This window comes from Nothobranchius furzeri, chromosome 5, assembly GCF_043380555.1.
Source record: "Nothobranchius furzeri strain GRZ-AD chromosome 5, NfurGRZ-RIMD1, whole genome shotgun sequence".
NCBI lineage: Eukaryota > Metazoa > Chordata > Actinopteri > Cyprinodontiformes > Nothobranchiidae > Nothobranchius > Nothobranchius furzeri.
The window spans coordinates 32441553-32454693 of record NC_091745.1 but is presented as its reverse complement, the minus strand read 5'-3'; the positions used below and the strand labels follow the sequence as shown (position 1 = coordinate 32454693).

Sequence of the window (13141 nt, the reverse complement as noted above, 5' to 3'; positions counted from 1 at the left end):
CTAGTCTTTGAATAACAATTTGCTTATCTGAATGTACAATACACTACGCTACAAAAGCTCTGCTAAATCTAATTTGTGCTCTGTTAAAAGGCCTATACAGAGCCCACAGCCAGCTACCTACATGGGCAGCCAGTGTATCCTGGCCATCAGCAGGGAGTGGTGGTGCAGCAGGGAGGCACCGTCACCACCATCGTCACATCCCAAACCCTTCAGCAGGTAACTATTACAATGAAGCTCTACAAAAAATTTAAATGTAAATGCCAACTATTTAGAAAAGACTGAAAAGTCTGTTGTTTGAGGCTTTATGCCTCTGGTAGACACACACATGGCTATGGGGAGAAAAAAGTCTCAAAAGGTCTGTGTGTGTGTGTGTGTGTGTGTGTGTGTGTGTGTGTGTGTGTGTGTGTGTGTGTGTGTGTGTGTGTGTGTGTGTGACACTTGATTTGTAACTTGTGCTTACATTTTTGTTTGTAGCTGCAGCTCCTACACATACAAATCACCTGGTAAACACGGACAAAACTACATCACACACAGATCAATTTACAAGTACAAAAATCCTTTTTAGACTATTTTCTCACCTGACTGATTTGTGCGTACATGGTGCATTTGAATGCTGGGTGGAAGCTGGGAAATTTGAATTTCCTTTGGAATTAGTCTAAACTTGTGTTGACGGGAAACACAAATTCTGTGGAAAAATAGAGTATCTCAGGATCCTGTCGTTATAAAAGATAGACCTACATTTAATTTTAATCCTCTAAAATTGTTTATTTCGATATATATGTGTTAATGAACCATGAAAACAGTCAAAGGTTTAAAAGAAATTACTAATAAATGGCAGAGTAATTCTCTGTCTGGAAAAAGCAGGCTTCAAACCAGGAGAAGGCACAAGAAGATGGTGCAGCATCCTGGTGATCTTTCCTCTGAAGTAAGTGGTAGTAAATCCAGCGTGCTTTGCAGTCAGGCTTTAATGAGACAGCTATTATTTTAGACCATTTCAGTCGTTTTATAGGTCTGAAAGATTGACACACTGTCCCCAGACAAGGAAGTGGCTCTTGGGCCAGTTTATGCGTGTGCACAATAATATGTAAACTGCCCCAATGTTATTGTGCACACACATAAACAGGCCCGAGAAGCATGTCCTTGTCTGGTGAATGCTGGGAGCTGTGGTCCGACTTGTTCAGTGAATTTTTTGTCCATCATAGTTTATGATGCATTCAAAACCACACATTTTGACAGGCATGTCAATAGAGTTGTGCAATGAAGTTTCTAAATGATTAAAAACCATTTTTATTAGGTGGATTTTAAAGAGGCTGTAAGCTAACCAAGCAAAACCACAATGCTAAGCAGCATTTTTGCCCTTGATGTAATCTGAACAAATTCAAATGCAAGTCTGGGGATGCAACTAAATCATCTGTTCATCTTACAGAGCACAAACATTATTCTCTATTCATACCTATGTTCACAACAGCTTGTAACGGCTAACGTACCTTAGCTCACACAGCCATTAGCGCCTGCTAACACAGAAATGGGGACAGTGTATCAATCTGTCAGTCCTGTAAAACGTCTGAAATGGTCTAAAGTAATAGCTCTCTCATCATAACCAGACTGCAAAGTGTGCAGGTTTAACTTACTTCAGAGGAAAGATCACCATAGGGAGCCTAAGTCTCCGGTCGGCTTGTGAGTCCCCAGAAGAAAGCAAAAATTAATGCAAGTCAACGGGGCTAAAAGCTGTTTTCTAATCTGCTTTGCCTTACGCCCTGGATCACATATATCTTGTACTGCAATTTAAATGAAAACTAATGATGGGTGTTTCCACCGCGCCTGTCACGTACTTTGAGATTTATCAGCTTGTAAAAACTCGTAATTAGCATGACTACATCAGCACATCCCATATATGCTGTCACCACATAATCTCCTCTCCTCTAGCGTATTTGCTACTTACCAAATGACCAGATTGGTGGTTCTTTTCTCCTGAAGGAAGGATTTGAAGTTCGCTGAACTTACAGCCATTTTCCCTCTGTTTTTCTCTGTTTCTGGTTTGATGACATCACTTTTGTGAAGCGCATTTGTAGTCCTGGACTTATTTTCACACTAAACCTAAAATAGCGCTTCCCCTCGTGCGAAAATAAGCGAGTTCTTGGTATCAAAATGCTTCTTTAAAATTCATGGACATCGTATGTGAAATCCGTGGCACATAACAAGTGGAATTAGAAATGAGCATTTTTAGCCCCATTGACTTGCATTAATTTTTTCATTCTTCCGGGGTCCGACAGTAGATGTGCGTGACTTAAGCGCCCCATGACTCTGTACTATCTTCTCATGCCTTCTCTCCTTTTGAACCCTGCTTTTTTCCAGTCAGCCATTTATTAGTCATTTGTTATAACCCTTTGTCTAAATAAACTATTTTAGATTATTAAAAATTAAATGTTGGTGTATCTTTTATAACTACAGGATCCTGAGATATTATATTTTTCCACAGAAAAACTTATTTGTCCCGTCAACACAAGTTTAGACTAAATCCAAAGGAAATTAGGATTTCCCAGCTTCCACCCAGCATTCAAATGCACCATGTACGCACAAATCAGTCAGGTGTGAAAATAGTCTCAAAAGGATTTTTGTACTTGTAAACTGATTTGGACCCTGTCCACACGTAGCTGGGGATCTGCCAAAACGTAGATATTTTTCTACGTTTTGGCCTGTCATCCACACGAAAACGGATCTTTTTAAAAACTCCGGCCAAAGTGAAGATCTGTGTTTTCTCCGTTTTGGGTGTCTGCGTGTGGACAGACAAAACCGGAGTTTTAAGGTCCGCAACGTCACTTTCCAGGACAAAAAAATGCTGACATCACGTGTGCGACCTGTGTTTACACTAGCCGACATCATGGAAGCCTTCAGAGCTGCGCTCGCTTTATCAATTGTCCAAGCGCTTTCTGCTTGTTTGTTTTTGCAAGCGGAATTACTGCTCCTTGCGGAAGACCACAGACGAAGGACGAGGTTAAGAACGGGGGAAGTACTGCCGTCTACAGGTCTGGCATGTCCTTAACAACGTATTTATCTGGGTACGTGCGGACAGTTTTTTTTTTTTTACGCGGTGGTGTGGATGCAAGTTTTTGGAGGGGCGGATATTTGTTTTTAAAAAACCCCGGCTACGTGTGGACTAGGCATTGTGTGCAGGGTTTCCCCCAGCGCTTTATAAGCCTGGTGGCCCGCCAGGCTAAGCATCATGCCCCACCCCCCTCCCCGACCCTACCGTGTCCGCTGACACGAATGGCACAACGAAACTAGAGCCCTCCATCATCTGATACTGGTGAGAAACAGCAGCGGAACGTGTGCAACCCCCCCAAACCCCACTCTCACGGAGGAGCGCTTGCGGGATGGAGCGTGCGACCCAAGGGGGCCGGACTTAACTCATTTTCTGGGGTAAACCCTGTGTGTAATGTAGTTTTGTCCTCGTTTACCAGGTGTTTTGTGTGTGTGTGTGTGTACTCAATGATTTGTCACAAGTTACAAATCAAGAGTTACACACACACAAATCTAGATACACACACACAAATCTAGATACACACACACAAATCTAGATACACACACAAATCTAGATACACACACAAATCTAGATACACACACAAATCTAGATACACATACACAAATGTAGATACACACGCACAAATGTAGATACACACACACAAATCTAGATACACACGCACAAATCTAGATACACACGCACAAATCTAGATACAAACACACAAATGTAGATACACACGCACAAATGTAGATACACACGCACAAATGTAGATACACACGCACAAATGTAGATACTCACGCACAAATCTAGATACAAACGCACAAATCTAGATACACACGCACAAATCTAGATACACACGCACAAATCTAGATACACACGCACAAATCTAGATACACACGCACAAATGTAGATACACACGCACAAATCTAGATACACACGCACAAATCTAGATACACACGCACAAATCTAGATACACACGCACAAATCTAGATACACACGCACAAATCTAGATACACACGCACAAATCTAGATACAAACGCACAAATCTAGATACACACGCACAAATCTAGATACACACGCACATATCTAGATACAAACGCACATATCTACATACAAACGCACATATCTAGATACACGCGCACAAATCTAGATACACGCGCACAAATCTAGATACACGCTTACAAATCTAGATACGCGCTTACAAATCTAGATACACGCTTACAAATCTAGATACGCGCTTACAAATCTAGATACGCGCTTACAAATCTAGATACACACGCACAAATCTAGATACGCGCGCACAAATCTAGATACACACGCACAAATCTAGATACACACGCACAAATCTAGATACACACGCACAGATCTTTTGAAACTTTATTCTCCCCATACATGGCAAACCCATGGGAAACAGGTCCTAGGTGAGGGATCAGACAAAGTGCAGCCCATAGGCCCCTTATGATGAACAATACAAATGGAAACCGTGTTCGCTAGCCCCGACTTGGGTCACCGGTGCCCCCCTCTGGAGTCAGGCCTGGAGTTGGGGCATGTTGGCGAGCGCCTGTTGATTGGGCTTTTACCCATGGAACCTGGCCGTGCACAGCCCGAAGAAAGCCCGTGGGTTCCCCTTTCCATAAGCTCACCACTCAATGAGAGGTCAAAGGGGTCGGGTGCATTGTGTGTGGGGTGGTAACCGAAGGCAGGGACCTTGGCAGTCTGATCCTCGGCTACAAAAGCTAGCTTTCAGTACGTGGAATGTCGCCTTACTGTGAGAAGAGCTTGTGGGTGAGGTTGAGAGGTTTTGGCTAGATATAGTTGGACTCACCTCAACGCATGGCTCTGGCTCCAGAACTACTTTCCTCAGTGACTCCTTTGTAGTGGTGTGCCAATAAAGCCTCATGAAGCGCTTAGAAGCATTCTCTACTGTGCCGATTGAACACATTAGCTGTGGTGCCATCTAGTGGTACTTGGTAACATTACAATGCATTAAAATGCATCACACATTGTCTATGGATGCCACTGCAGACAAAAGTGCATCACATCTGATTTTTCCTGAGTCTGAACAGCACAGATCAGATTTTTTATTTTTTATTTTTTCAAATCTGACCCATGTCACTTTCATTTGTGGTACTTATTCCATTTTTGAAAGCGACTGCAGTCTAAACGGTCATGTCACATTAAATCTGCGTCCTACGTCACTGATGAGTGGACGGGAGTGCGGTATGTTGACGTTCCTGAGGAGAAGCGCTGACAGAAGCCACGTTTACATGTGCCAAATTTCCCCAATCCATTCGAATCTTGGTTGATCGGAAATCCCAAATCTCTGTTTACATGGACGCCAACTGAAATGATCCGATCATGCCGTGAGTTTATATTCACCAAGTATTTAATCAGATCAAATAGGTTGAGCATGCACAGTTTACTTTCCCAGAAAAAAAATTGTAAACAAACATCATGAAACAAAATGAAAAATGTTAAAACATAAATAACAATTCTTCCTGCTTTTCTGATTCTTTTTTTTTTTCATTTTATTGTTTTTATTTTGCTCATAGAAGTTATGTTTTCTTCAGTGAATAACTGCTGGTTTATGCTTTGCTGCGTTTTATTGTTGACGATATTAAAATAAGGGAGGGTTATCCTCTCTTCTGCTGACCTGTGCAGAGCGGGGGGGTTCAGACTCATGTTTTATTACTGAGCTCTGTTGTGGTTTATTATTAATAAAATGTGACAATCAGCTGAAACTGTTGAGAAAATTTGGTTCAAACTAAATAACAGGAAATGTTCAGAAAGTTTGGAAGCCTGTGTTCATCATGTGTTAATAAAAGAAACGCATCTCATCTGTGTTAACGTGCTTTTACACAGATAGTCGCCCAGAATATTTAACTGAGGATGTCTTTCTACTCAACATCAGTCTCCTTAAACTCAAACTAGGTCCGTATAATCGATGTTACCCTGTCTTCTTCTACCTACAGAAGACGGGGCTTCCTCATGAATGATTTTAATACCGGACATTTTCAGTGAATAATAATTGGGGAAGACAGCAGGAAAAAGCAGTAAATATAGATTATGGTTTTTAAAACAAGTTTCAAGCACGAAACTCGAAACTTGACAGGTGTGATCCTGAAATTGTGGATGAACTCTGTCAATAATCTTTTCACATCGCAACTCCACACAGACACATGGACCAAACTAAAACAACCCACAAATTACCGTGAGGTTCGGCAGCTTTTATTTTGAAAGTGACACAGAAAACAAACCAGTCACGTGACTCAGGTAAACCAAGGCTTTGTTTGTGATCAGTCACGTAGTTTTCTGCGAAATGAAGCAAGCCTCAAAGCGGGGCTTCATGGACATGCCCCATTCCTGCTCGATACACGTCTCGAAGCCTGGCTTCGTTTGCCCCATCACTACTCCCTCATTCTGCTGGGGGAATTTAAAGCCTTAATTTATAGTTCTCCGTCAGCTCCACTAGGGAGAGACCGGCATGCACATATGGAGAAGTTTTGCCTTCGGACCTTTCCGTCTATGTGTTTTGCAAAGCAATTCCCTGCCAGGACAACAGAGGGCGTAGTGCTGTTTTGGGGTATCCTGTCATGTATACGGTCCAAGATGGTGCATTTACTATTGTATTTTTTGTATTTCAGAGATTTTTTAATGTGAACAAATTTGTCTCATTCTCCTCCACCTATTCATGCACTCGCCACCTCTGAATCCACGTTTACCGTCATTTCCATCCACAAATAAAATGCTTGCTGCATATCACTTAATTCCTCAAGTCACAGGTGAATAAAACGTTGATATTTTTAGAGTTTTTCCGCGAGGAATTCTTCAAGCTGCTCCGTGTCTGCCGCTAGATATCTTCAGCTCTCTTTATGTTTTTGAGGGTGCAATGGCGGTGCGGTTGACGACAGCAGCTTTCTGATCAATCGTTAGCTTGCATTCTCCGTCTTGTTAGGCGGACGTTTAGAAAAGAGAGCTCAACTCCATCCTGCTGAAAAGCCCTCAACAGGACGGATAATGGCGTTGCATGCGTCTGTCCTGACACAGACGGAGAAGTATAAATTAGGCTTAATGCTCATGTGGGCATCGACAGTGAGACCTGGACAGGTATGGTTGGGAGGAATGGCCCCCCCGATCAGAATCTGAGTGGTGTTTTGTTACTGGACTTCTGTGTTAGTCATGGATTATTCATAAGGAACACCATGTTCAAGCATCTTGGCACCAGGATACATAAGGCCACAGTTCGATGATTGACTTTGTTGTTGTATCATCTCATTTGCATGTCTTGGACACTCGGGTGAAGAGAGGGGCAGTGCTGTCAACTGACCACTGGTGGTGAGTTGGCTTTCATGGTGGGGGAGGAAGCCGGTCAGACCTGGCATGCCTAAACGTATTGTGAGGGTCTGTTGGGAACGTCTGCTGGAGTTTCCTGTCAGAAGGAGCTTCAATTCCCACCTCCTTCGAACAGGTCCCGAGGGAGTCGCAGTGGGCTATGTTAAGTGCTTCTACTGTTGAGGTGGCTGTCAGGAGCTGCGGCCGCAGCCGATCCGTGTCATTTTATTTTGATAAGAGTCCCAATCCAATACCTCAGCGATGCTAAATGGCCTGTATTTGTATAGTGCCTTCTTATGCCGGGATCACGTCAGCTGCGAAGCGGATCTCTCACAAAATTTGCACGCTGCCCATTGCTCCTCTATTCACATCAGGCGAGAAATTTGACGAGCGCTTCTGCTCACGCCTCCTGTTTTCCAACCCCTCTCACCCCACCCCCTGTGCCCTTGGTGTGTGTGTGTGTGTGTGTGTGTGTGTGTGTGTGTGTGTGTGTGTGTGTGTGTGTGTGTGTGTGTGTGTGTGTGTGTGTGTGTGTGTGTAACCAGTTTGCCATGCTTGTTGATATTAGAAACTGCACTGATCCTGCTGCTGTTTTGTTAACCAGTTCCTTGCTAAATGGGTTAGGGTTAGTATGAATTAAGCATATTTGGTTGTATTTACATTTATTAAATCCATCTTTTGCTGTATAAACTGCATTTAAAATGATGGAAATGCTGTTTCTCCACATGAATGAGTAAGTGTGTGTGTTGGCGTCTTTGTTTACAGTGGGGCAAAAAAGTATTTAGTCAGCCACCGATTGTGCAAGTTCTCCCACTTAAAATGATGACAGAGGTCAGTAATTTACATCATAGGTACACTCCAACTGTGAGAGACAGAATGTGAAAAAAAAATCCATGAATTCACATGGCAGGATTTTTAAAGAATTTATTTGTAAATCAGGGTGGAAAATAAGTATTTGGTCAATAACAAAAATTCAACTCAATACTTTGTAACATAACTTTTGTTGGCAATAACAGAGGTCAAACGATTGCTATAGGTCTTTACCAGGTTTGCACACACAGTAGCTGGTATTTTTGCCCATTCCTCCATGCAGATCTTCTCGAGAGCAGTGATGTTTTGGGGCTGTCGCCGAGCAGCACGGACTTTCAACTCCCTCCACAGATTTTCTATGGGGTTGAGGTCTGGAGACTGGCTAGGCAACTCCAGGACTTTCAAATGCTTCTTGCGGAGCCACTCCTTTGTTGCCCGGGCGGTGTGTTTGGGATCATTGTCGTGTTGGAAGACCCAGCCACGTTTCATCTTCAAAGCTCTCACTGATGGAAGGAGGTTTTGGCTCAGAATCTCACGATACATGGCCCCATTCATTCTGTCCTTAACACGGATCAGTCGTCCTGTCCCCTTAGCAGAAAAACAGCCCCAAAGCATGATGTTCCCACCCCCATGCTTCACAGTAGGTATGGTGTTCTTGGGATGCAACTCAGTATTCTTCCTTCAAACACGACGAGTTGACTTTATACCAAAAAGTTCTACTTTGGTTTCATCTGACCACATGACATTCTCCCAATCCTCTGCTGTATCATCCATGTGCTCTCTGGAAAACTTCAGACGGGCCTGGACATGCACTGGCTTCAGCAGCAGAACACGTCTGGCACTGCAGGATTTTATTCCCTGCCATTGTAGTGTGTTACTGATGGTGACATTTGTTACTGTGGTCCCAGCTCTCTGCAGGTCATTCACCAGGTCCCCCCGTGTGGTTCTGGGATTCTTGCTCACCGTTCTCATGATCATTTTGACCCCACGGGATGAGATCTTGCGTGGAGCCCCAGATCGAGGGAGATTATCAGTGGTCTTGTATGTCTTCCATTTTCTGATAATTGCTCCCACATTTGATTTTTTCACACCAAGCTGCTTGCCTATTGTAGATTCACTCTTCCCAATCTGGTGCAGGTCTACAATTCTTTTCCTGGTGTCCTTCGAAAGCTCTTTGGCCTTGGCCATAGTGGAGGTTGGAGTCTGACTGTTTGAGGCTGTGGACAGGTGTCTTTTATACAAATAATGAGTTCAAACAGGTGCCATTAATACAGGTAACGAGTGGAGGACAGAAAAGCTTCTTAAAGAAGACGTTACAGGTCTGTGAGAGCCAGAGATTTTCCTTGTTTGAAGTGACCAAACACTTATTTTCCACCCTGATTTACAAATAAATTCTTTAAAAATCCTGCCATGTGAATTCATGGATTTTTTTCACATTCTGTCTCTCACAGTTGAAGTGTACCTATGATGTAAATTACTGACCTCTGTCATCATTTTAAGTGGGAGAACTTGCACAATCGGTGGCTGACTAAATACTTATTTGCCCCACTGTATTTTCATGTCTAGTCTGTTTACATACACAATAAAGATAACATTTATCAACTGCCGTGTTTTCTTTGGAAATTTTTCTTTATTTTGTTAAATTTACCTACCTGCCTCTTCTTTTTGGGTTTGACTTCCTGCCACAATTGACACGGCTCACTCACGACTCGTGAAAAAATTACAGCACACGCCGAAGCGATTGCTGCACAGTGTGAGCCTTTGTGGCGCTTCGCAGTGCTTTGCAGCTGATGTGACCGAGAACGTAGGTTAACAAGGGTGCCGAATGAAAACGCTCGTCGTTCCACGTCTGATGTGATCCGGGCGTAAGGGTTTTACAACAGATCACACTTAAATCCCAAAAATAGTGATTTGGGCTTGTGTCTCTTGATCTTATGCTGTTATTTAGTTTAAGTTTTGGGTTGAAGACCTTTACTTTAATTAAATGTGCAACTGAACGTTCTCTGCATCTGTTAACGCATGTTTTTGTCACTAGGAGTTGATTGTACCCAACAATGTGATCGACCTGCCTCCTCCCTCTCCTCCAAAACCCAAAACAATTGTCCTACCTCCTAACTGGAAAGTGGCCCGGGATCCTGAAGGCAAGATTTACTACTACCATATTGTCACGAGGTCAGTACAGCAGAGCGTGTGTTTGTTGTTAGAAAGTGTCGCAATAGTAATATTTTTTTCTACTTCAGACAGACTCAGTGGGATCCACCCAACTGGGATGGAAGTAGTGAAGGAACCAGCGTAGACCATGAATCTGAGATGGACCTGGGAACACCCACCTACGATGAGAATCCTTCCAAGGTAGTGTTAATAATTCTTTGTTGTGATTTTCAGCAGATGCAAGGTCAACACTTCCACATGGGTTGGGGGGCTATCTCGTGGACTGTACCGCAAACACAAAACAAAGCAAAACTGTTCTTTGTTACATGACTCAGTTATTTGACTGTAAACATTCATTGTTTTTGTATTTTAAGACTGAGAAGAAAACAAGTTTTCTCTTTGCTTTTCACTTTTGATTAAATTTAGCTATAAAATATAAATTTGTTCAAAGAAAAGGATCTGTAGAACATTTGAAAATGATATGATTTAAAACACTATTAGCACATATTGGCTGTTTTATCCTGACTAAACCCTCAAGCTTCACTTTAATTTTTACTATACGCTTGAGTCTTTAGAGGGTAAAAACGTCCGCTCATGAAAGTGGCTACAAAAATGTATACATTAATACGTATTTTTTGAGGACCCTTGAAATGCCACAGTGTTGCTCCTACATAGGCTCAGGCGTGGCACACCTGAAATTCTAGCACCACAGCTATGTAATCAACCCCCGCTCTCACGGCACACGCACGGCACCGAAACTTTCCACGCTATTACCCCCTTCTTCATTCTCATGGCAGTGAGCGAAACGTTCCGCGAATATGACACCACCATTTCATTTCTAAGGTATGGATGTCTGTGAACAATACAGATTTTTCTGATTGTACTGTAATTAATAACAAGTCTGGATGTGGTTTGTTCTGAGGTATAAAACTGCCCTGGGCCTAAAGCCCTGCAGATATATTTAGTTTCTATGTTAAAGGGGCATTATGGAAATGCGACAGCCAAAACATGTATAGAAATAATAAATGTCTTCTTCATACATTCTCCTGCAATGCCCTGGTCCTGTAGAATGAGCACTGGCATTTTTACTGTGATTGCCTGTTTTTCTGTAAAATCACAGAAAAAGAGAGATGCTCGGGTCGAGCAGGCTGCTTCATGCACGTTCACGCTCAGGCATAGCCCGTAGCATTTGCTATCCGTAGCTTTAGCAGCAGAGAGAGAGAGAGAGAGAGAGAGAGGCAGTGCCAACTCAGCGAATCTGTTGCTGTTCCTAACGCCTAGTGACAAAGCTAGCTACATTTCTGAGGACCCTTAGCTACTTTCTGTAGGACTTTCTTCTAGATATTTCCTGCAAATTAGCAACAAAATAGCCATTTTTGCTCCGAACCGTTCTTTGGATTGACGTTGTTTGAGATGTCATCAAGGATATAAATGTTACAGATGCATTGAATGTCACTGGCGCATTAGCTCACCTAGTAAGATGTCTGACTCTCATGCAGAAGACCTGGGTTCAACTCCAGTTGTGAACATAATTTGTTATTTGGAGTTTCTTGTTTTTACATTAATGATATTTTTTTACAGTAATAAGATGCCCAAATTTTTATTTGAGACTCGCCGAACGGCATTGAATTCACAGATAAAAAAGATGTGGGTTCAACTTTCATTTTGGAACAATTTTTCAAGCAAGGGAAGGGAATGATCTGAGCATGCAGGAGGACTGACCCATCATAAACCTTTGTCGGCTGCGCTGAAGAGAAAGGTACAGAACCACATTATTTAATTAATTAGCTGCGTGTTCTCCTGTCCTCTGTCCTCCGGGCCACACACACACAGACCCACACACACACACACACACTGCACGTTCGGCCGGCCGACGAGAAAGTGCAGCTGCAGAGACAGAGGCACATTATTTTTATTAATTCGCTGTGTTCTTCTGTCCTCCGGGCACACACACGGGACTGTCTCAGCTGTCATTTTCGTTAAGGAGTGTGCACGTACAGCATGCGCACCTCATGCACGAGATTACTTTTGAAACTGCAGTTACGTGTTAGGCCTGAGTGGCAATCGCGAGCATAAAAACTTCAAACTTCCTTAGAGTCCCATTAACATCAACAACAAATAAATAACAGCATTTTGATTCCACTTTGTTTCTTAAATTGAATCACGTAGTTTTGCAAGTTGTGCACGCTCACACGTTCAACAGTAGCTCTGCCAGCTGATGGTTCTTTTAGTAACTAATGACAACAGTACAGTTGTGGTACTGAGCAGCATGGGTGCATCAGAGGATTTCGCTGTAGTTGGTGTTCAAAGTGGATTAAAGACAGGACAGGTTATATAATCAATCAAATATAATATAATAATGCTGCGAACATGAAAAGATACTTTAACATACATTCTCACCAGCCTGTAACTATACTTTTTTCTCAAATTGCACCAGTCTGATGCTTTTAAATATAAAATGTCCCAAATTTTCTACCGGGGGGTGCATCCCCCGGACCCCCCTAGAGTAGTTTAATACTTATCATCCTTTTCATGTCTGCTGTTTGGTACTGGTGAACACCTTGTGGTGAAATAAGAACTGAATACATGAATCTCAACACCCACACTTAAGAAAAACTTTCTACGCCCCTGCACGCACGCATTCTCCCCCTCCTCCACCCCCCTGCTCTCTCACAGATGGTAGTGAAACATTTCCAGGGTGTCCGCGGGGTTTTAAAAAGTATTAAAAAGTGATAAATACAAATAGTCAAATTTAAGGCCATTAAAAGTGTTAAATTTGGTCTCAGAGGTATTATTTTTTCCAAATTAGGTATTATTTTTTTCAGA

At 42.5% G+C, this 13141-nt stretch overlaps 1 protein-coding gene and 1 long non-coding RNA gene across 7 annotated transcripts in view; one reads left to right on the top strand and one right to left on the bottom strand.

Annotated features, from left to right (window-relative positions):
• Positions 1–13141, bottom strand: part of LOC139070014 (uncharacterized) — a 162856-nt gene that overhangs the window by 101546 nt on the left and 48169 nt on the right. The window lies entirely within an intron of this gene.
• The window catches only part of setd2 (SET domain containing 2, histone lysine methyltransferase), a 111781-nt gene that overhangs the window by 88589 nt on the left and 10051 nt on the right, over positions 1–13141 (top strand). For all 6 annotated transcript variants that reach the window (XM_070551558.1, XM_070551559.1, XM_070551560.1 and 3 more), the window contains 3 exons: positions 91–216; positions 10200–10336; positions 10405–10516. In XM_070551558.1, coding sequence (XP_070407659.1) covers positions 91–216; positions 10200–10336; positions 10405–10516 — 375 coding nt within the window. The remainder of the gene's footprint in view (positions 1–90; positions 217–10199; positions 10337–10404; positions 10517–13141) is intronic.